At 35.3% G+C, this 25130-nt stretch overlaps 1 protein-coding gene across 1 annotated transcript; it reads right to left on the bottom strand.

Annotated features, from left to right (window-relative positions):
- Positions 1-1367: 1367 nt before the first annotated feature.
- On the bottom strand, positions 1368-6370 carry LOC129928927 (G-protein coupled receptor GRL101-like). The gene has a single exon (XM_056045446.1). It carries the CDS (start codon positions 5075-5077, stop codon positions 1496-1498), a length of 3582 nt encoding a protein of 1193 aa, XP_055901421.1. The 5' UTR covers positions 5078-6370; the 3' UTR covers positions 1368-1495.
- Between the last annotated feature and the right edge of the window lie 18760 nt (positions 6371-25130).

The following is a 25130-nucleotide window of genomic DNA, read 5'->3' as shown; positions in this document are numbered from 1 at the left end:
AAAACTGTTTTACACAAACCTACATCTGATATTATTAAAAGAATTTCAGTAAGCAACACTACAGTTCAAGGGCACATCGTTAGCATGAGTTATAACATAAAAAGCTTCTTATGTAATACTTTGCAAACGACAAGTATATACAGTTCGGGATCAGCGTCGTCGCAGGCTATGACAGTGTAGCGCTGTTTGCTGCAAACTACCTAAGGGGCGCTGGCTCCTTGTTTTTTCTTCAGGATTGACCCACAAAACCTTTCCCATTTGTGGGTAGAGCTGGAAGACAGACTAGTTTTGAATTCAGTTTTACTTCTGCTAGGTGGGTCGCAAGCTAAGGCCAAAAATGAGCACTTCCTGCTCGTAGATTATTGGTATAGGCGCCAATTACTCACCTTCGCCTCTTCAGCTGTCAGTGAAAACAGTTCTGCCGACCCTCAAATATTTGAGCCGCAAGTGAAAGATGACATGAAAGAACATGAAATACACGAGAAACTCTTTGCAAAAACGTTTACAATGATCCTAAAGGCAAAATAATTAATTAATATATTATGTTCGAAGGACAGCTTCATAGAACAACAAATTCCTAAATGAAATATAGTATCCGTAGCTATGGATGGTAAACGTACAAAATGTAGCTTTAAATTACTTTCTCATTCTTCGAATCACTACAGTTAGAAATCATTTTTTTTTAAAGTTGATGAATTTGCAAAAATGCTATACATGTTATGCAGTGGGTCTACCGAAAACTAGAAAACATGGCAAGGAGTCTACGAGAAAAAAATGTTTGGTAACCACTGGTCTAGACGATAAGATATATATGTATATATATTTTTTTTCAAACATTTTGTTTTTATCTTCCATATTATTTACAATTAGAATCATGCGTATTAACATTATTAACATTATATGAATTTTTAATAATAATAATATTATTATGAAGACATTATACAAGGTTATGCTAGGTATCTAAAATAAAAATATACTCTGTTGTTACTCTGTTGTTATATCAATAGAGGGGATAACGATAAGTGACCTCAAAGGTAACTTCAAAGCCCTTAACATTTCTAAGAAGACTCTCGTTACCTGTCCGAGGTCGGTACTGCTGCAGACCTGCCACATCACAAAAACATTCCTCATTGGACAATGATAAAGGAACTGCAATGATTTTTCAAATCTCTTTAACGAAAGTCCACCCTGATTTCATGTAATTACAAGATCCTCGTGTTTCTAGCAAAAGTGTTTTATTTATTTCATTTTTTTTAACCATTTCAGTAATCTGGCCCGTGACAAGAGTGTCGGAAAGTAAAACTGTTTCAGGCTGATGAGGTTAATCTACGGTGTATTAATATAAAACAACTTCACACTACATCAATATTAAAAACATATTCTCAAGACAACCTTAAACGACAAACAGACACTAAAGCTAAAAATTATAAATATAGTAATTTCAATTAAATAATTTTAATATTTTCTAAACAAATGTCTTTGTATAGCGGCGATTTTACGAATTTGAGTATTGTGAAGACTTTCTGCGTTTAAAGTCTGTCCATGATTTAGAGATACGTGGCAAAGTATACAGGACTGGGTTTAAGGCTGAGTTGATGGGTAGCACTAAAGCTATTATCCAGGCATAAGTCTCACGAGTGACCTCATAGTCACTAACCACTGTCCTTATTGCCAGGATACAAACCGGAAACCAGCAGATAAAATTTGACAGCACTACTACTGACAGTTTGAGAGCCACTGTAATGTTATCTGCTCGTCTAGCAGAAGATTGACTATCAGTTTTAAACTTAGAACTATGTTGAGATATTGTTATGAAAATTAATAACTGACCCATGGCGATAACAACGAATAAAATAGAGTTAAAGAAAAGAAAAATGGTCACTGAATATATCCAGACAGTACCAGTGGACTTTCTTAAAGGAAATCCGAGACACATTCCATTATTTGAATATAAAGACATATCTCGGAATAAGATTGGAACCACTGACAGGAACAATCCAAAACACCAAGCTACAGATGTTAAAACATATTTACCCGATTTGGAAATTTTGCGCTCGCCAAAAGGAAATCTGATGGTCAGAAATCTTTCAAGTGTTATGAACAGAATGAAAAAAGTGGATGTTTCACTGGACAATGTGGCCAAAGTTCCGGCTAGCTGACACAGTGTACTTTGTTTCCAAGAATTTTCATGTACAATATAAACACCTCTATAAACTACATCTACAGAGGCAATAATGACAAGGTAAATGCCCATTAGAAGATCAGAGACACCAAGACAAGTAACAAATAATACATATGTCAGATGAAATGTCGCTCTTTCAAATATAATACGATAGCCCAATGCGATCATGTTTCCAAAAACTGCACATATTGCAACAATCCAGAGCAAGACTCGTTTTAAAGAATCTCCGATAAGATCTTCACAAGTTGATAAAGTTTCTTCTTCTGCTTCACATTGATGTGCTGGAAGTTTTTCTCCTCTGAAATATGAACAACAAAGTTTGAAGTCTGCTAACACTTTACCTTTTACCGTAGCGTGGTCGAAAAATGTTTCTTTGATTGTGTTAGCAACTCGAGTTTTTCTGAAATCAATAATTCGATATTCAGCCTTTTCAGATAGCTTAACATGCTCTAAATTTGTTACTGAAAGATTAAGAAAGCGAATTTTGTCATTGAAATATACATTTATTTCCGTAATTCTGGTAAATGAAAGATCTAGTAGGGTAAGCTTTAGAAACCTTCGGAAATAAAACCTTGGTATGACACTTAAATCGGCATTGTGAGAAACATTTAAGAAATAAAGATTAGAAAAATGTGAAACCAAATCCGCCTGCGAAAACTGAGAAAGATTATTGTAGCTGATATCTAAATGATAAACAGAACGTTTTTCAGCCTTTATTCTAGTTTGGTCGTGAATATTGCACCTCGAAGCTATAATAACTAACAATTTTCTGAAAGAAACTATGTTTATAAAATTGACTTGTTTAGACAGATCAATGCCAGAAATGTTTAGAAATGTTATGTCCGGTGAAAGGGAAGACATGTCGAGTAAAGTGTTTGTATCATTGACAGTGACCGTCCCGTCACGACAGATAAATCCAGATGGACAATGCGGTTCTCCACAGTTTAGCTCGTCATCACCTCTGGGGCAATCAATTTTTCCGTCACATATATACATGGGATGAAACTCCTTGAAACTAAAATAACATCTATAGTACGATCCAGTGTTATGGTAATGCCTTTCCTCATCTTCACCGTGAGGACAGTCCTTGACCCCATCGTGGATAAACGTATCGGGAATACAATATGAATTCCAGCACTTGGAAAAACCTTCAGGGCAATCAAACGATGAACAGTTAGACAAATGAGAAAAATCAGTACAACCAATATGGACACCATGTCTGTCTTTTATATAAACACATTTTGGAGTCCAAATACGGTTATATTTATTAAATTCGTTAATTGATAGATAATAATTAAAAGCATTAGAATTACATATTGTTATTAAATCTGAGTTTTTTAAAAAATTTTCTTTGTTTAACGATGAACAGTTCCAAATCCAGTGGTCAGGTATACAAACATTTGGTAAGCACTGAGTCAGAGTACAATCATCACAGTTTGACTCGTCACTTCCATCAGGACAATCCTCAATCATATCACACACATGTCTTTTAGAAATACATTTAAGTCCGTGGACGTTTGGATTTCGACACACAAACAGTTCACTTCGAATGCACATATTTAAGTCGTCAAATTCATATTTACATATTTGTTCATCCTCTCCATTCAGGCAATCTAGGAATCCATCACATACGAAGTTAAATGAGGTCGGGTAATCATTGTAACCACAATGAAATAGCGGAAATCCTGAAGGGTTTAAAACAAAATTATTCGAAATAGCAGCAATAACATTTTTAATTTTGATGAAATTATTATTAGGAACCTCATATGTTAGAACATTTGAATGACTAATTTTGAGCGAGTCCGATGATTTTAAAAGTTCTTGCTCACATAGTAAATCATGAGTTCTTTTATCCCCACACAAAACGTTGAATATCACTTTGTCCTTTGTTTCAATCCCAGTGAGGTCCCAAACAAAGCAATCTTTCTTGCTATTTATTGATAGGCTCGGATTTTTTATTAGTGAGTACATAAATGAATCAACTGGTCTGCTATTGATCCACACTAGTTTTTCGTTAAGCCTTGCGTTTAAAGTGTTAAGTCCTATATGAAACAGAACTGGTTCTTTTGCCTCGAAATTTTTTTTTGAAAATTTCTTGACAATGTTCTCTAAGGTTGATTGCATTGATGTGAAATCCAATTTCGTTTCAAACGTGATCAAATGTGACCTTTTTTGAGCACAGTAATTGGCAGCATCCTGCCAGGTTAGGCGTTTTTTTTCCTTCTCATAACGCAAACACGATTTTATGATGTCTTTATTTTCAGCATGATAAGTTGGAAACCAGCCTTTTAAGCACCGAGAACATAGTTTAAGGCTCAATTCATTGTTATACAACAAGTCGTCTTCACCATCCACCTCGATAAAGTTACCAAAGCTTCCCATCCCAACCCAATACCGATCTGAAATAGCAATCATTAGATTATTTGTAAAATTTGATGAGTAGTCTAAAAATTCAGAAACAATATTCTGCTGGTCATGGAATATATATATAGCGAACGACTCGGAATCTTGGTCATTTCCTCTCCTAACGTTGCTCACTAGATTTGAAAGTCTTTTTTTAAATGTCTCTAGTTCGGTTTGGTTCGTGGGCAGCTGACAAAGTTCGGATACATTGTTCATGTTCGATTTCTCTACAGTCATATTATTTAAACTAAATATATCTATCAATGTCACTGATAGTTTCTGGGTTATATTTTCTGAGCCAGAAGTTGGGAACAAATGTATGATGTTTCTTATCATGTCCCATTTACGTGGCGGGTGCTGACAGTCTATCACTATATGAAGATCTAGCTCACGACTCTGGCATATAGCTGTTGAACTAGCGTTGTCCGCTTTACTACACATTAGACAAATTGCCATGAGCCATAAAAAAGTAGGCATTGTTTTTTTTTTCATACAGATTGCGAAAATAATATATTTTTAAAATACAAGCGAATTTTTTTTTAAAAAATTACTACGCTATATTGTATCCATAATGAGTTTATTTTATTGAAGAAATATCAAAGCTGAAAGCTGTTCTATCACGCTTTAGAATTCCTTTTATTCCTCATAAGAGGGCGTAATACAATGACACGTGAACAGTAACCACAAACACTTGAAAACTAAAAAGCGAAAGAGAGATTTGATCTTTCGAGTCACTGATAGATGTACCATGGCTAGGAATGAGACTCCGCCCCATTGCTCCACTTAAATCATTGATAAGAGAGATGCTTATTGCCATGCCAGGAAGAGTTAATTTAGTGAGAATCGTGGTGCACCAATGCCATATTGGCGACATAGCATAGCGGTTGTAACATTTATGAATTATAAAGAACGATTGTCAATGTGAAATATTTTACGTAACATGGCGCAAGCAGTCTTGTGCGGCGATTTAGTGTCAGCTGTAGAGCAAAGGACAGAAAGAAAGAAATGGAATAACAAGCAAAAAAAAAATATAAAAAAAAATACTGAACTCCTTCTGTCCTAATCGACGATCCCATCGTTTATTTGACCTCATTAAATTAAATTAATTTTTCATTTTATAAAAATGACTTTGTGTTATATAAAAAGAGCATGCATTTCCCGTCAATTCTGTAAGAGATACATTTTCTGATAAAAAAAAAACAAAGCTATTGAAGCTTTATCATGAAAGGGTAGTGAGATACTAAATAGCAAAATGAAGAATTCCTTCAAAACGTTGAAAAATAATTACGTAGAGAAAGAGTTAAAAAACGAAGCTAATATTAAATGTATCAATTAGATAGATCTAGACTAACAATGATAAATCTGAGCGATTAGAGATATTTTTACCCGCTTTCTTTTTGTTTACCTCAATTTCATATATTTAAGTCAATACTTTCATTCATAGTAATATACCGGAACCTAAGTTTACTAATCTTTGAGGCTAACAGTGAGGTTAATTGTATTGTTATCTTCTAATTCTCCAATTGGAGGCACGGTGGAATAGCGGTATAGCGCTTGGCTTCTGAACCGAGGGTCCCGGGTTCGAATCCTGGTGAGACTGAGATTTTTAATTTCGGGATCCTTCTCTGAGTCCACCCAGCTCTAATGGGTACCTGACATTAGTTGGGGGAAAGTAAAGGCGGTTGGTCGTTGTGCTGGCCACATGACAACCACGATAACCGTAGGCCACAGAATCAGATGGCCTTTACATCATCTGCCCTATAGACCACAACGTCTGAAGGGGGAACTTTACTTTTTTTTTTAATTCTCCAATTAAAATCTAGATGTTAACAGTTGTTTGTTTTTTTTTACTTTGAGCAATTTTGTACGCTACAATCTATGCGGGTACTGTGGGAGTTTTCTGATAAGAAGTAAAGTAAAGTTCCCTTTTCAGACCTCGTGGTCTATATGGTAGATGATGTAAAGGTCATCTGATAACTATCATCATTCGAATATATTTTTTTTTCTGCCTAATAATGGTTTTGAGTTTTTTCTTTTCGTTCGCCATCTGTCAAGGATGTATACATGAGATACAGTGGTTTAACTTTAATATTTATGAAAAAGTATTTTCTACGTGCACTATTTAAAAAAAAAAGGTTACAAAGAAAGTTTGTGTGGATACATAAACTCGAACATCAGCCCCCGAAGTGGTCCAGCCAGGCAGGTAAAAAGGCAAGTATCAATATTTTCAGAAAGACCATCAGAATGAAATTTTATTAAAGACAAATGACAGAAAAGAATGGAGAAAGAAGGTTGACAGAACTTGTGTTGTACCCCAGCGGTTCAGCAGACTAAAGGATAGGGGAAAGTGAATATTATACAGTTAGATGCGAACATGGCCTAAATAATGTCTTATAATGAATATCTAATTGTTTTGTAAAGGGTAATCTCTTTTTTGAAATCCTCAAAAATCCTAAAAAAAAAAAACATTTCCGTTAAAAAAAATGAATTTTTCTTTAGTTAAATGTTTTATAGTGATGTAGAGGCGCTGCAGTTCACGTGAAGTATGAAAAACTACCTTTAATTGTTTTAAATTATATTCCACTTATATACATACTAAATATATTTTTTCTCTTTAAGAAAACGTAAACATTTTTTGACAAAAAAATCTAAAACCATAAATGTGTTGAAAATATGGTAGGTGGTCACCTCCCCTACTGAAGAGCCTCCGGTGTATGTTAATATTAACAGTGAATAGTTGTAAAAATGGTGTATTTTTATGAAAAAACTGCTTGCATAATTGATTTAAAAAATTAGATTTTTTGCTTTCAGAAAAAAAAAAGTAGCCGTTCCATCAGAACTTAAAATGGTCTAAAATATTATGATGTCAGATTTTTACTCTCTTTTCTAGTTTACGAGATCTACACGGGACGATGGACAGACGGACGGACAGACATTCCACACAAAACTAATAGCGTCTTTTCCCCTTGAGGACCGCTAAAAACAATATTTTCTGAATCATCTTGACTTTTATATTTAATGTTTTATTATTACTCAGTGATATAAAGAGACAGTGTACACGAAACAGTCGCATGTGGAGTACTCAATGTTCAATGAGACACATCAAATCTCCAATCATACAATTTAAAATTAATCTTATTCAAATCGTATATAAAGATTGAATTTTTACATTGTGAAGGAAATTTTTACGTTTAATTATTTTTATAAAATATGTGGCGGGCCGTATTAAACATTTCAGCGGGCCGAACTTTGCCCGCTGTCCGTAGTTTGCCCATCACTGACATAGAGGATTTGGCAGGGACAGAGACAGAACTATCTGATTTGATGATACACATAGACAAGCGTTCCGAGCATATGGTATGCAAATCAATGAAAAAAAAACAAGCAAAAAAAAACCCACACAAATTATGACCAATAGCCAAATGGGCTATCAGTATCGGAGGCGAAAGGCTAGCAAGTGTCAGTAGAATTAAATATCTCTGAGCTGCTATCATCTAGGGTGAAAGAGCCAAACTTTAACTACTGACAAGCCTTACACAGTCCACAGCAGCACTTGCAAAAATCTATACAATATGAAAAAAGGTATAGTCCTCGACCCTAAAATCAGACTGATTCGCTCTCTGATCTCGGCCACTTATGCTTGCGAATCTTGGACATTGACTGCAGAACCAGAGATAAGGATATTAGTTATCATTTAGCGCATCACAAAGATTATAACAAGATTAATACAGCAATTAGAATTCACGATGACATGCTAACTACTGTCCAAAAAGGCTATCTAAAACCCTATATCCATATCACAAAGCCCTCAGGGCTAGAAGAGACCTTCCTTCAGGAAACAGTACCAGTACAAAGAAGAATAGGCAGACAGAGACAGGGATGGGAAGACGACATAAAAGAATATTCGGGCCTGCCATTGATAGAAATTCTAGAAAAGCCAAATAAGAAAGAAAAGGAGATAGTCCGCAGAGCTTGTGTCTTGACCCAACTGTTTAACGAACAAAGAGACAGGTGAAAATAAAGATTAAGAAGGAAGCACGGGTATTAGCTAGTATTATAAAGTCAACCACAGACCCACTAGAAAAAAAAAACATTCTTTATGGATTGAAATAAACAGATGTCTTGTAAATTATCAATCGCAAAGTCTAAAAGGTTTAATCTACTTAAAAATTATTTTTTTTTTAGTTTGCACGGATAGTAATAATAAGAACCATAACGTTATTTTTTTTTTTAAACCATTTAAAGAAGTGCTGAAAACTCGCCTATTACATTTGCAATATATTTAAACATTTAGAAGTATATTATATATTTCAAGAAATACATTAAAATAATTTTACTTACGTCAAAAGAGGAACTTCAGTCACTAATATCCCGCTTCTCTCAGGCCTGTAAAGAATATGGCTTAACTATTTGCACGAAGAAAACAAATGTTAGGGACCACCTGCACCACCCTCTATCTTCATAGACCATAACAAGCTGGATCCCGTAAATGAATTCTGTTATCTGGGATCCACCATTCAAGATGACCTGTCTCTAGAAAAGGAGATTAAAAAACGCATAGGGAAGGCTGCCTCGACCTTCTCTAGACTCATGTCGAGAGTTTGGCAAAACCAGAAGCTAACTATAGTGACCAAAATGGAAGTCTAAAAGGCATGTGTTATGTGTTCACTGCTGTATGGCAATTTTCATGGACCACCTACGCAAAGCAATAGAGAAAACTAAACTCATTCCATTCGCGATATCTCCGTAGGATCGAGACAATCACATGGAAAGAAAAAATGTGCAATACTGAGATCTTTTGCACGAACAGGTATTCCCAGCATCTTTACAGCCCTCAGACAACGCCGCGCTGGCTTGGACATGTTCGCTGGATGGAGGACAGTCGCATCACGGAAGTCATCCTCTACGGACAACTTGCGACTGGCTCAAGAAAAACTAGTCGCCCCCACCTCCGTTACATAGATGTAATAATAAGGATCCTTAAATCAGTGAACATCAATACTGACCATTAGATGGAGAGAGACAGTGACCAAGAAAGCTATGGACAGCGCAATAACATGGGCATCCGGTCTGGAAGAAAAAAGTACAATGCGAAAAATGGCCAACTCCTCTACCACCGAAGCGAAAGCCACATTAACCTGCGATATTTGTGGACGGGAGTGTCTCTCCAAAAAAGGGCTCCACAGTCACAAGAAAAAGTGTGCGAGATGAACCATAGTCTACGACTGAAGGAGACTAACGAATACTTTTCAAGAAATACATTAAAATAAGTTACTTACATGCCTTGCTTTTAAAGAGCGCAACTTTCATGTTTATAGCATAGAGTAAGTGTTATTATTCTTCACATCTTATCTTATATATTTCAGACGTTTCTTCAAAAAAGAAGATAATTACGTCCTACGCATTTCATGTGTCAATCAAGTTAAGCATGTGAATCAATAATTTAAACTCTGCTAAGACGTTGGTTTTCTTGGCTGATTCAAGCAACCTATTTGATTCTCTGTTGGCACTATGGAAGTTGAAACACTTGTACGAATTTCTTCTAACGTATGACATAAGAAATATGTCTCTATCTTTGAGTCTTTCTGAGTATTTCTCAACAGTGGGAACATAGGGGAAGGTTTATCTGGGAGGTTTTTGGGGCGACAGTAGGCGCTCAGTAAAAGCAACTCTGAGCGAGTTAGGTCTTGAGCCCCTTTGATAGTTAGCTAAACAAAGCTCAAGCGTAATCAGCCTCTCGGCAATTTTATTTTTTAAAAAAAAGGAACGCTGGATATCGATTATGGAATATTAAAATCATTTATACAATATACAATATCGTAATGTCCAAAACGTCCAAATGTAGTAAAGCAGATTCATAGTTTTTTTCTACAATTTTATTTTTGTTTTTTTTAATGTGGAGAAAATGATGATTTTATGAACTGGAGAATCGTGAAGATTTTTGTGCTCTAAATTCTGTCCATGATTTGTACACGCGTGGCAAGGTATACAGAACAGTGGCGTAACTAAGGGGGGGGGAGGGGGGGGGGAGAAATTTAAAATCCCCCCGGGCCCCCACCTAGGGGGGGCCCCCAAATGGGTGTCCGAAATTTATTTGTAAATACATACATTAATATATTTGATTGACAAATAGTGTCAACGGGTGTCTTTTTTTTCAACATTTATGGATTAAAAATTTATCACAAAGACTAAACCTAGATCTAGGTCTATCAGTACGTTGACTTTGTTGACATTTTAAAAATATTTTTTCCCACAGAGATCAAAGTTTTTTTTTAAAGTTAGTTTTACATTTTAAACTTTGTTGCCACGAATAAAACTGCATGATATACAGCGAATTCCAGGTATCTTATTACCTTTACTAATAATAGATCTAAATGGCGAGTATTTTATGGCTACACTAATTAACCTTGAAGCAAAATTTACAGAATCGAGTATAACAGATCCAAAAGTTATTCTTAATAATGCAAGAATAGTCCATTATTAGGGTTTGGCGTCTTTAATTTCAGAATTAAACTTCACTCTCGAGTTATTACCCCTCTATTCATCTTTCCTCAATCCAATGGAAACTCTATTTTTATTTCCATCTAATCCTGTTGAAGTTATTATCACACCCTTCCTTTTAAAGTTCTTAAGAGTGATATCTACCATTTGGAGGCCCTATGCAAAACTGATCGCGCGGGGCCTAGTCTGGGTAGGGATGAGCATAATGTCAATATTATTTTTTTTTTGAATTAGAAAATAGGCCTACTTTCGTCTTTGCAATACATTTTTATCAAATGAAAGCTCGAAATGCCACTTTTTATTTATTGGCACCCCAAAATGTCAATTTCGTCTATTCTTCAGGAGATTTGAATAAATTCAAAAAAAGTTCAGGACTTTATAGTATATTTTGCCTTTTCATGAGATTTCCTGGAGGCCCTGGAAAATCAGGAGGTCACGAAAACCCTGTTATTTTATATACGTTATAATGGTTTAATTTAATAATGTACACTTAGAATTAGCGCGTGTCCTATGAAAGCGCGGGGCCCACTGCGACCGCATAGGCTGCAGTGGCATAAGGCCGGCCCTGTCTACTAGGAACTTTAACAATTCGTCCACTTCTGGTTGTCTTGACTGGCACAACAAGTTCTCTAGACGTTGGTCTATAACTGTCTGTTTCGTTTGTTCCAACAGTTTGCAGTTCATTGTCTCCATCGGTATCATAGTACCCAGAGATGTCTTCATCGAAACTCTTATTCAAAAAGCGTTGATTTCTTCTGTATGTTTTTCCGTTTGTCTTTAAGATGTAAGATCTGGGTGCTGAATGTTTTTATGACAACTGCTTTCTGCCATGTTTGACCTAGACGAACTCTCCGACAGAATAATCTTTAGGTAGTCTTGCTTTTGCATTGTATTTCACTTTGCTTTTCATCTGTCGTTCGTTGAGTAATGTCTCTGCATTTTCAGCTACCGATGGTTTAAATAGTTTGGGATCAGTTCGAATGATTCCCTGAGTCTTCTACTCGTCACCAGTTGTGATGGTGAATACGGCAGTCCACTTATCGGAGTATTTCTATACTCGAGCATAACGAGATATGGATCTTTCCCACTTTTGTATGCTCTGAATCCTTTTGTTTGCGCACAAAACATAAACAACCAACAATGACGTAGTACCATATAATATTAGGACAGAATCTTCTTCATGCAGTGGAAAATTAAGAATTTTTTGCCTATCTTGAATTCTGGTCAAAGCTCTTGCTCCCAATTAATATAGTTCGGAAGAAACTACAAAAGTCTGGACTGCATATACGGGAAGCTGCTGAAGAAATTAGTACCCTTTCATGCTTTCTGCAAAATGATGAGAAACTGACAAAAACCCAATCCAACAAAAAAGCAAAAGAAGGTAGTGAATACTATGGATTCCCTGTAATCCCTGTGGGAAGCGTGGTCGAGAGGCTAAGTGCGCTTGAACTTGGCTTGTCTTGGCTACCTAGAAGGGGACTCGAGGTTCGACACCCGACTCGGGCAGAGTTGCGTTTACTGAGCGCCTAAAGGCAGAACGGAAAACCAACTCCTAGATTGGACCAAAGCGCTCTGAGCATGCTATAAGCATGAAAGTAACGCTATATAAAAGCTATAGAAGAAAGAAAAGTTGAGATGGGAAGTTGAGTTCTAATGTAGGACTGCAATTCAACAGATTTCATATGGAGATGAAGGGCATTTTCAAAGGCTGGAAAGAAAATGGATACCTTTGGGTTTCTTCTTGAACCAAGACACCTGTTAGATGAAGACCCGCTCATGACAAACTGTGCTACTTTTCCTGTTTGTATGATGTCATTGATGCACGAGCACTCTTCATCAACAAACCAGTAATACAATCACCAATAGACATATTGAGGAAACAGGCTTCATATGGTAATTACGTGTGCTCAAACTTTGCAACCTCCTCCGAATACTGCTAACTCAGGCCACTTCCATTACGTCATGTGAGAGATCATTCTCAAAGCTCAAGTTCATCAAAAGCTATCTCAGAAGCACAATGACACAAGAAAGGCTTATCATGGCTTTAATGTCAGTGAAGTCACAAATACTAGAAAGTATCGATGTAGATGATGTTATAGATGTCTTTGCTGCACAGAATGCACGACGTGAAGCGATATCAATTGAGATTTGTCACTTGTGCATTATTTAACTAATAAACAAAGCTTTTATTCATTAAAAGAGTCTTGATTACTTTTTGTTAAGTTTACTGATATACTGAACCAATTTGATTTGGGGCTTATATATCTTTGCGTACATTATTCCATGTCATATGTCGAATGTCAAAATGCAAGGGGCCCCCAAAGAGGTCAATCCCCCCGGGCCCCCAAATCCCTAGTTACGCCCCTGATACAGAACTGGATTTAAGGCAGAGTTCATAGGTAGAACTAGGACTAATACCCATGCATATGTCTCGCGTGTGACCTCATAGTCACTGACCACTGTCCCGTATTCCCATGACTCAAACTGGAAACCAACAGATAAAATTTGACAGCACTACTACTGATAGTTTGACGGCCACTGTAATGCTAGCTGAATCTTGACTTTTCCGTTTAAACTTAGAATTATGTTGAGAAATTGTCATAAAAATAGACAACTGACCAATAACGATAACCACAAACAAAAAAGAATTTTAAAAAAGAAAAATGGTCACAGAATATGTTCAAACGATATTATTCAACTTTCTTAAAAAGGAATCCAAGACACATTTCATTTGCAGAGTATAAAGACAATTCGAAAATCATAATGGGAATCACAGACAATAGCAACCCTAAACACCAAGCTACAGATATTAAAACATATTTACCCAGATTAGAAATTCTGTGCTCACCAAAAGGAAATCTGAAGGTCAGAAATCTTTCAAGTGTTATAAACAGAATGAAAAAAGTGGACGTTTCACTGGACAATGTTGCAAAAGTTCCGGCTATCTGACACAGTGTACTTTGTTTCCAAGAATTTTCATGTACAATATAAACATCTCTATAAACTACATCTACAAAGGCAATAATGACAAGGTAAATACCCATCAGAAAATCAGAGACATCAAGACATGTAACAAATAATACATATGTCTGATGAAGCGTAGCCTATCAAATAAAATACGGTATACCAATGCGATCATATTTCCAAACACTGCACAAATCGCAACAACATTACACGACAAATAGATACTAAAGCTAAAAATTCTAAATATAGTAATTTCAATCAAATAATTTTAATATTTTTAAACAAATGTCTTTGTATAGCGGCGATTTTACGAATATGAGAATTGTGAAGACTTTCTGCGTTTAAAGTCTGTCCAAGATTTAGATATACGTGGCAAAGTATACAGGACTGGGTTTAAGGCTGAGTTGATGGGTAGCACTAAAGCTATTATCCAGGCATAAGTCTCACGTGTGACCTCATAGTCACTGACCACTGTCCTTATTGCCAGGATACAAACCGGAAACCAACAGATAAAATTGGACAACACTACTACTGACAGTTTGAGAGCCACTGTAATGTTATCTGCTCGTCTAGCAGAAGATTGACTTTCAGTTTTAAACTTAGAACTATGTTGAGATATTGTTAAGAAAATTAAAAACTGACCAATGGCGATAACAAAGAATAAAATAGAGTTAAAGAAAAGAAAAACGGTCACTGAATATATCCAGGCAGTACCACTGGACTTTCTTAAAGGAAATCCGAGACACATTCCATTATTTGAATATAAAGACATATCTCTAAATAAGATTGGAACCACTGACAGGAACAATCCAAAACACCACGCGACAGATGTTAAAACATATTTACCAGATTTGGAGATTTTGTGCTCACCAAAAGGAAATCTGATGGTCAGAAATCTTTCAAGAGTTATAAACAGAATAAAAAAAGTGGACGTTTCACTGGACAATGTAGCTAAAGTTCCGGCTAGCTGACACAGTGTACTTTGTTTCCAAGAATTTTCATGTACAATATAAACACCTCTATAAAGTACATCTACAGAGGCAATAATGACAAGGTAAATGCCCATTAGAAGGTCAGAAACACCAAGACATGTAACAAATAATACATATGTCAGATGAAATGTCGCTCTTTCAAATAAAATACGGTAGCCCAATGTGATCATGTTTCCAAAAACTGCACAAATTGCAACAATCCAGAGCAAGACTCGTTTTAAAGAATCTCCGATAAGATCTTCACAAGTTGATAAAGTTTCTTCTTCTGCTTCACATTGATGTGCTGGAAGTTTTTCTCCTCTGAAATATGAACAACAAAGTTTGTAGTCTGCTAACACTTTACCTTTTACCGTAACGTGGTCGAAAAATTTTTCTTTGATTGTGTTAGCAACTCGAGTTTTTCTGAAATCAATTATTTCATATTTAGCATATTTAGTTAGATAAACATGCTCTAATTTTGTTACTGAAAGATTAAGAAAGCGAATTTTATCATTGAAAGTTAAATGTATTTCCGTAATTCTGGTAAATGAAAGATCTAGTAGGGTAAGCTTTAGAAACCTTCGGAAATAAAACCTTGGTATGACACTTAAACCGGCATTGTGAGAAACATTTAAGAAATAAAGATTAGAAAAATGTGAAACCAAATCCGCCTGCGAAAACTGAGAAAGATTATTGTAGCTAATATCTAAATAATAAACAGAACGTTTTTCAGCCTTTATTCTAGTTTGGTCGTGAATATTGCACCTCGAAGCTATAATAACTAACAATTTTCTGAAAGAAACTAAGTTCATTAAATTAACTTGTTTAGACAGATCAATGCCAGAAATGTTTAGAAATGTTGTGTCTGGGGAAAGGGAAGACATGTCGAGTAAAGTATTTGTATCGTTGACAGTGACCGTCCCGTCACGACAGATAAATCCAGATGGACAATGCGGTTCTCCACAGTTTAGCTCGTCATCACCTCTGGGGCAATCAATTTTTCCGTCACATATATACATGGGATGAAACTCCTTGAAACTATAATAACATCTATAGTACGATCCAGTGTTATGGTAATGCCTTTCCTCATCTTCACCGTGAGGACAGTCCCTGACCCCATCGTTGACAAACGTATCGGGAATACAATATGAATTCCAGCACTTGGAAAAACCTTCAGGGCAATCAAACGATGAACAGTTAGACAAATGAGAAAAATCAGAACAACCAATGTGAGAACCATGTCTATCTTTTAAATAAATACATTTTGGAGTCCAGAAACGGTTATATTTACTTTGTTCATTAAATTTTTCAGTATCCTTACTAGAAGCAATATTACATATCATTATTAACTCTGAGTTTTCAAACATAGGACTGTAGAACGTACTGTTAATTAAATATTCTTTGTCACTAGTTTCATTTACTTTTTCTTGGCTGACCGATGAACAGTTTAAAGTCCAATGGTCAGGTATACAAACAATTGGTGAGCAAAGAGTCAGAGTACAATCATCACAGTTTGACTCATCACTTCCATCAGGACAGTCCTTAATCATATCACACACATGTCTTTTAGTAATACATTTAAGTCCGTGGACGTTGGGATCTCGACATACAAACAGTTCATTTCGAATGCACATATTTAAGTCATCAAATTCATATTTACATATCTTTTCATCTTCTCCATTAAAGCAATCTAGGAATCCATTACACACAAAGTTAAATGAGGCCGGGTTCTCATTGTAACCACAATTAAATAGCGGGAATCCTGAATTTTCTGAAATAAAAGTATTCGAAATAGCAACAATATCATTTTTTATTTGAATGAAATTATTATTAGGAACCACATATTTAAGTATATTTGAATGACTAATTGGAAATAGGAAAGAGTCTGATGACTGTAAAAGTTCTTGCTCACATAGTATATCCTTAGTTTTTTTAACTTCGCAGTTAACGTTTAGTATTACTCGGTCCTTTGTTTCAATCCCAGTGTATTGCCAAACAAAGCAATCCTTCTTGCTATTTCTTGATGTGCTCGCATTTATTAGTGAGTACATAAATGAAGCAACTGGTCTGCTATTGATCCACAATAGTTTTTCGTTAAGTCTGGCGTTTAAAGTGTTTAGTCCCATATAAAACAGCACTGCTTCCTTTGCATGGAAATTTTTTTTTGAAAAATTCTTGACCAAGTTCTCTAAGTTTGATTGGATGAATGTGAAATCCAATCTTGTTTCAAACGTGATCAAATGTGACCTTTTTTGAGCACAGTAGTTGGCAGCATCCTGCCAGGTTAGGCGTTTTGTTTCCTTCTCATAAAGCAAACACGATTTTATGATGAGTTTATTTTCAGCATGATAAGTCGGAAACCAGCCTTTTAAGCACCGTGAACATAACTTAACGCTCAATTCATTGTTATACAACAGGTCGTCTTCACCATCCACCTCGATAACGTTACCATAACCCTCAGTTCCAACCAAAAATTTCCGATCTGAAATAATAATCATGAGACGATTTCTAAAACTTGATGAGTACTTTAAAAATTCAAAAACGATATTTTGCTTTTTTTGGGTTATATATATAATGAATGATTCGGAATCTTCATCATCTCCGTTCAGGATTTGGTTCTGTAGACTTAATTTTTTTTTTTTAAATGTCTTTAGATCGTTATGGTTTGTGGGCATCTGACAAAGTTCTGATACATTGTTCATGTTCCAATCCTGTAGAGTCATGATATTTAAACTAAACATATCTATCAATGTCACTGATAGTTTTTTAGTTCTATTTGCTGAGCCAGAAGTTCGGAACAAATGTATGATGTTTCTAATCATGTCCCATTTACGTGGCGGGTGCTGACAGTCTATCAATATATTAAGATCTAGCTCACTACTCTGGCATATATCTGTTGGGCTATCGTAGTCCGCTTTACTACACGTTAAACTAATTCCGATCAGCCAGAATAAGAAATGCATTCTTTATTGATTTCTTTTAGATAGTCAATGCGTAAACAATATATCGTTAAAATACAAGCGATTTTTCAACCAAAAAAAAATTGTAACGCTATACTGCATCCATGAAATATTGTTTACAAAAGCAAAAACATTACCCCTTTCTACCGAGTTTATTTTACAGTAGTAATATCAAAACAGAAAACTGTTCTTCCACTCTTACGAAATCATTTTTTTTTTGTAAGAAGGCGGATAGATGAACTCATGAAGAATAACCACAAATATGTGTATACTAGAAAGCGAAAGAGAGATATGATCTTTGGAGTATTCAATAGATGTTCCATGCCTATGAATGAGACTCCGCCCCATTGCTACATTTAAATCATAGATAAGAGTGATGTTTATTGCCATGCCGGGGAGGGTTTATTTCGTGAGGATTATGGTGTACACGTGCCATAAGGTTGAACATAGCATAGAGCTTGTAACATTTGCAAATGCTTGTAACATTTATGAATGATAAAGTACGAATGTCCATGTTAAGTATTTTACGTAACATAGCGCAAGCAGTCTTGTGCGGCGATTTAGTGTGAACTGTAGACAAAAGACAAGAAGAAAGGGAATGATAAACAAGCGAAAAAATTAGTTTGGATTAGTCATGTAAAAAAATGTGTACTAGATCAAGACTCTCAAAAATAAATCTGTGCAATTAGAAATGTTTTTAACCAATTCTCTTTGTTTTCGCTCAATTTCATATATTTAAGTCGATACTTTCGCTCATAGTAATCTAGCGGAACCTAAGCTAAATAATCTTTGAGGCTAACAGTGATGTTATTTTTATTGTTATCTTCTAATTTTCCAATTCAAATCTAGATGCTAAGGTTTTTCACTTTGAGCAATATTGTATATTATGATGCCATTACAGCTTTCTTATAACTATTAATCGTTTTCAATAAGATTTTTCAGGCCTAATAATGGTGTTGAGCTTTTTGTTTTCGTTCGTCATTAGCAAACAATATATACATGAGACATAGTGTTTGACCTTAAATTTATATGGAAAAAAATTCTACGTGCACTATTATTTAAAACAAAAACGATTACTTCCTGAATCAGCTTGACTTTTATAATTGACATTTTAGAATCGCTCAATGAAATAAAGAGACAATAGACACCAAACAATCACTTGTTTACAGGAGTCTTCAATTTCAACGTTCACTGAAGTTTGTTTATGCCTACTTAGTTTGTGCGAATTTTAAATCAGTAAACGCACCAAGTCTCAAATCATACAAATTAAATATAATATTACTCTTAAGTTTCCTATCGTAATAAAAGCATGAATTTTTACATGATGAGGTAATTTTTTTATAATTTTTCTATTTTTATTAAATATGTGGCGGTCGTATTAAGCCTTTCCGAAGGCCGGACTTGGCACGCAGTCCGTAGTTTGCCCATCGCTGACATAGATGGTCTGCCAGGGACAGAGGCAGAGCTATCTAATTGGGTAATGCATTTACACAAGAGTTCCGACGCAAATGGTATACAAATCAATTTTTTTTTAAAATATGACCAATAGCCAACAGGGCATTAACAGTGGCATCAGTATTGGAGGTAAAAAGCTGACAAGTGTCAGTAAAATTAAATATCTTGGATCTGCTATCGTCTCAGATGAAAGAACAAAACCTAATCTACAAGCAACAATTGCACAATCCACAGCAGCATAGGCAAGATTCAAAACAATATGGAAAGACAAAGGCATAGCCGTTGACACTAAAACCAGACTGATGCCCTCCCTAGTCGCGGCCACATTTTATATGCTTACGAATCTTAGACACTGACTGCAGAACCAAAGAGAATGAAATTAGTTGTTCCTAGATATCATTTATAAAGACCGCAAGACAAAGTTAGAACTCACGATGACGTGCTAACTAATGTGCAAAAAGGCAAGCTAAAGCCCTATTGCCATATCCTATGGACCTCGGGGCTAGCAGAGACCCTCCTTCAGGGACAAAGAAAAAGCAGACAGAGACAGGGCTGGGAAGACGACATAAAAGAATATGCGGGCCTGCCATTGAAAGAAGTTCCATTTAAGCATAAGAAATACAGAAATGGAGAAAGACAGTCCACATATCATTTGTCTTGCCCCAACTGTTCAATAGGTTAAATAGGTTAAAATAAAGGTGAAGAACGAAGCACGGGTATCAGCTAGCCTTATATAGAACTAGCCGGATATTACCTGCGGCCTGCGGGCCTTAATTTGTGTTTACTAATCTAGTGAATTGGATTTAGATGTATTTTAAACTTAGCTTATGATCCTTTCAAGTTTTTCTCTTTCGCTACGAAAAAAATTAGTTTTGCGAAAATTGATTTACCCGAATAGATTCATATCTATTAAAAAGGAAAGAAGCGATAGATGAATAGGATATAAAGTACAAAACGGGTTTACCCGATTTGTTAAATGAAAGGGATTATAAGTAAGTCAGGACGTTCTGAATTCTCAGATATATGGAACGAATTGATGTAAAAATGCTTTTGAAACACAAAATTGAAGGTTAATTTTACTATGGAATGAAATCAATAGACTATATTGTGTATTTTCATGTGTCAAAGTAAAAAACTATCTGCGCAAAGTGTAGTTCTTGAAATTAGTTGTAGATCCAGATCCTGTAGATGATCACTATGGGCTGGAACTACAAAGTTATTATGCTTCAATAAGGTTAGTCAACTTTTTCTTTTTAGGGTCTTGAGTGTGTTTTAGGGCTACAATACATACACTACGGTCTAAGTTAGTACCCAAGGAACATTTCTGCCAAGTTTTATCAGGATTGGTCAAGCGGTTTTGATTTAATATAATCTTTGCATTAGCATTAAATGATTTTATTATACTATTGCCAACTTTCAATTCTTATCATCTAATTTCCTCATGTTTTATCTCCACTTAGCTAAAAAATATTTTCACCATCACATGGATTATCTCCCTTAGCTTTTTTACAGCGTTTTTTTTTTACACCTCTAGTCAAGTCACTCCCTCATGGAGAGTCGATTTTGATCTCGAATACTGCTCTAAGGATCTTTCTAAAAAATATAATAGTTGATTTATATCGCTGAGCTCGTTGGCCATATGGGGAAAACTAGTTTGAAAGTAATAATTTTACAATGTAATAAATAAGTAAATGTAAATTTGGATAGACGCTTACGCATCTATCTTCTTGGTTTAACCCTAACCCTAACCCTAACCTCTAGACCAGTGGTCTTCAACCTTTTTAAACCTGCGCTCCCTTTCCGTATTTTTTCTTTTTAAAAATCCGCCAGCGCCCTCTCTAAAAAAAAACATTTATGAAGAAGCGTGAGAAAGTAAATTTGAACAAAATGTCATTTATTTATTAATTTGTATGCTGTCAAAATCACTTATCCCGCATGGGACACGACTGCTTGCCAAAGGCGATTTTCTTTGGTGATCTTAAGAGTTACAGAGGTGCCCCCCCGTAAGCGCTATAAAGATGCCCTCACTGGCATGGAGGAAAGTATCTGACAGCATTCTCTGGCATCAGATGGCCTCTGAAAGAGACAGTTGGAGAGCTCTCACAAAAGCTGCGGGTCAAACATTTGAGACTCGAAGAAAAGTCATTATTGAAGACGGTCTCAAAATACGGAAAGAAAACTTAAATAGACGGCCAGCAGACAACGGCTTTGCCTGCATAAAATTTGGGAAAATATGCAGGTCGCAACTGGGTTTGCGTAGTTATGTGAAACACTGCATTCAGCAGTAATTTTCGAAATTGAAGACATTGCCATTATTATCATTATACAAAAATTATGTCAAATAATTAGCAGTGGTTACATTTAAAAAATTAATCTCATTGTCATGACTTTCTTTCAAATCTTAAGAAAAGTCCCCTTTTAAATATTTGAATAGTAGGATCTAGTGTTTTTAGGTTTAAATATAAACTTAGTTTTACCTTTAATATAAATATTATTATTGCTGAATTCACTAAAAAATGAAATTAAGCTAATGGGAACCATTGTGCCTCCTGCAATCTGATAATATTAGAAACTTCAAGCTTTAAATTAGCCAAAGTAAGGCGAAGGTCTCTTTTAGTGGCTACTTTCTTTGCTTATTCATTAAGTTTGTTACGCACTAAATCTAGGTTTACCATGTATGTTGAAGGATAAACTAAAAAATAATCCCATTTTCGACCACAGTTTTGGAATTTTACTGAAACATTCAAATGCAGCCACATCTCTGTTGTGCCTCCTATGTTAACATTCTTTTTACTGAAGACATAATTGTGTAAATCTATTTTTTTCTGCAACTCAATTTGAACATCAGTAACAGATGTTTTAATAATAGTCATTTATATTTATTTTTTATATTTATTTACATCCTAGAAGCGTATCGTCATTTCTTCATAGAGCATTGTTATGTGAATTGCATAGACATCGATGTCCTTAGGCAGTACTTCATTTGTCAACAAAGAAGTTATGTGAGATTGTAAAACTCCTTAAAATAGATTTAATATCTCGATAAAAGGAAAAAAAAAATGATATAATCAATGAAACTACATTTCTTTCCTTGCAGTCGGAGTTTGGTTTCATTCATTTGCCTTAGATGCCTACCATGTAAAGCCATTTTATTAGCCCGCTTTAAGTCACCTCCAACAGTTGAATCTTCCTGTTTCTCAGAAAAAAAAGTGTATTTAACAAAACGAGCAATAACAAACCACTTTCGAAATCCAGCGAACTTCAGTTTACACCAAGAGTCTAACATCTTTTTCATTATTTGTCTCACAAAACTGTTGAAAGATGAGATTATTTTCGGGCATTTTCGGCATGGGTTTGTATTTTGTTTACAATTTTTATAATTAGATTCAAATAGAAATGAAATTGCGGGCTAAACTTTTCTTAAGATGTTGCCTGTGTATCATAACTCACAAGGTGAATAGTGAATAGATCTGTTCTTTATTCTACATTACTTATTATGCCATTGTCCAACCACTGATGGTTCCCTATATGCCGTCATAAGCTACATAACTAGACAATTTTGAAATAATATTTCATCACTAACAGAAATAAGTCTTTTTGTGTAACATATGTTGTTGTTTTTTTTAAATAATTGTTTTAAAAAAAAATAATTTTGGTTTTAATCCATTTTCAAAGAATATCATAAAACTTAGTAGATTTTAGAATTGTTCATGAATATTCTTAAATTATTTTTTGGATATTGTTATATGTTCGTGAAGCCGACTTGGTTTCATAACCTCATCTGAAAATGCCGTCATTCAATGTAGAACATTGGAATACTTTTTATCTATTGGTAATTCACTAGAACTCTTAACAACAACTCATTACATACCAGTGAGGTTTCGTAACATCACTTTGTCAAATGTTTTTTGTTTTTAAAAAAAGGTAAAATGATTATATCTGAATGTTACCTTACACGACTACTTTTTAGAGGCAAGATCATGAAAGTTATTACGTTGATGTTATAGTTTGATAGTATTGTTGTATTGGTAGTATAAGAAGGAAGCGTGGTCGAGAACTTGGCTTGGCTACCTATGAAAGATGGCTAGAGGTTCGACACCCGACTCGAGCAGAGTAGTGTTTTCTGAGCGTCTAAAGGTAGCACGGAAATGGAAAATCTTCTCCCAGATACCTCCTTATCCCCCTCCCCAACTGGTCCACAAATGAGATTGGACAATATCGCTTTAAGCATGCTTTAAGCATGAAAGTAGCGCTATATTAGAAAAAAGAAATTGTATTAACCGTAGTGAGAAATGGGCATGTCTTTGTGACATTTATCCATATTAATGTCACGCTAAACCAAACTGGTTCTACAATGAATCTGCTGTCTTTTTTGTGTGTCTTTGATGCTGCAGTTAACATTTATTAATAGTTGATTAGCAGCATTGGTTGGGATGTCGTTAAATGTCACTTGATCATAGACATTTCGATCTATTGTCAGATCGCATTGAGCAGTTTACATAACAGCTAGAAAATAGAGCGCAATGGAGAATACTTTATGACTTAGACTTAGATCCTCCCGCGCATTGGGCGGCGAGCTGCCCCACACAGGATCTGTCCTTTCCACCTGGTGTCCACTGCTCTGAGGTCCTACATAAAAGTGTGCCGCCAATTTATACGATAACGTCTCTGCTTTTTCCTCGTATTAGCGTCCATGTCATTGCAACTCTTAGTAATTGAGTCCCAGTTTGGCATAGGATTCATTTGTCTGGGACCCGATCTTTGTAACTCTAAAATCCGTCTTAGCCATTTTTGTTGAGCCACATTTAGTCTTTTCTCAATTTGAGCAGATGACTCTCGCATGCATTCGTTGCTTTTGGGATGACGATTGTGTTAAGTAGGTGTATTTTGTCCCAAGTCCAATAGCTTGAATTGTCCAGATAGGCACCAGTCATTGGAAAATGCAGCCTGTCTTTCCTATTCGGCCCGCTTTGTCATGGTAGGCTTCCATATCAACAGCTATGATGATGCCTCGGTATGTGAACGTGTGTAAAACAACACAATAAAAGCACTGGAACAATATATAACAACTTATGGAAAACATGATAAAACAACAAAGAGAACAACACTGTGTACCAAAAAAAAACCTAAGAACAAATCAAAGAATATATTCGTATAATACTATTTAGTCATTGGGCTATCAAGAATTCTGAGCAATTACCGAACGAATTCAAGTGAAAATTCGTATGCAGGTTACTTTTATCTCTTTAGTGCTCAATAATAGCGATCTGAACGCTGCATTGCAAATCACAAGATTTAATTAAACCTTTGATATTGATGTTTGGTATTTCCCCGATGACCGAAATATTTAATAACACAATAAAATCGAGTTCGTATTATTTTCTTTTCAAGTTTTTAGCAAATTTTCTTTTATTTTCCTTTAAATAGGAAATAGCTTCGTGAAAGCGTGTGTAAAAAAAGTATATACACTCTTGAAATCCATTATTCCTTGGTTCTAAACTCCCCATTGGTGATACTAAAAAAAAGCTTAACTAACAAAACCAGATAGATATTTTCATTTTTTTTTTTCACGAAAACAGCAAATATTTTTGAGGTTCTATTAAATGAGTGTTTGTGTATGTTTTTGGGAGGATTTTTGTTTGTGCAGATAGGAACGAAAAGCTAAAATAGAAGCTTTTAAACATTTCCATGTTG

The sequence above is a fragment of the Biomphalaria glabrata genome, chromosome 11, assembly GCF_947242115.1.
Source record: "Biomphalaria glabrata chromosome 11, xgBioGlab47.1, whole genome shotgun sequence".
Classification (NCBI taxonomy): Eukaryota; Metazoa; Mollusca; class Gastropoda; family Planorbidae; genus Biomphalaria; species Biomphalaria glabrata.
The sequence above is the reverse complement of the archived record's forward strand: the minus strand, read 5'-3'. Positions and strand labels throughout refer to the sequence as shown.

Coding starts and splice junctions, on each gene's coding strand:
- LOC129928927 (XM_056045446.1), bottom strand. CDS start 5,077: ATGAAAAAAAAAACAATGCCTACTTTTTTATGGCTCATGGCAATTTGT.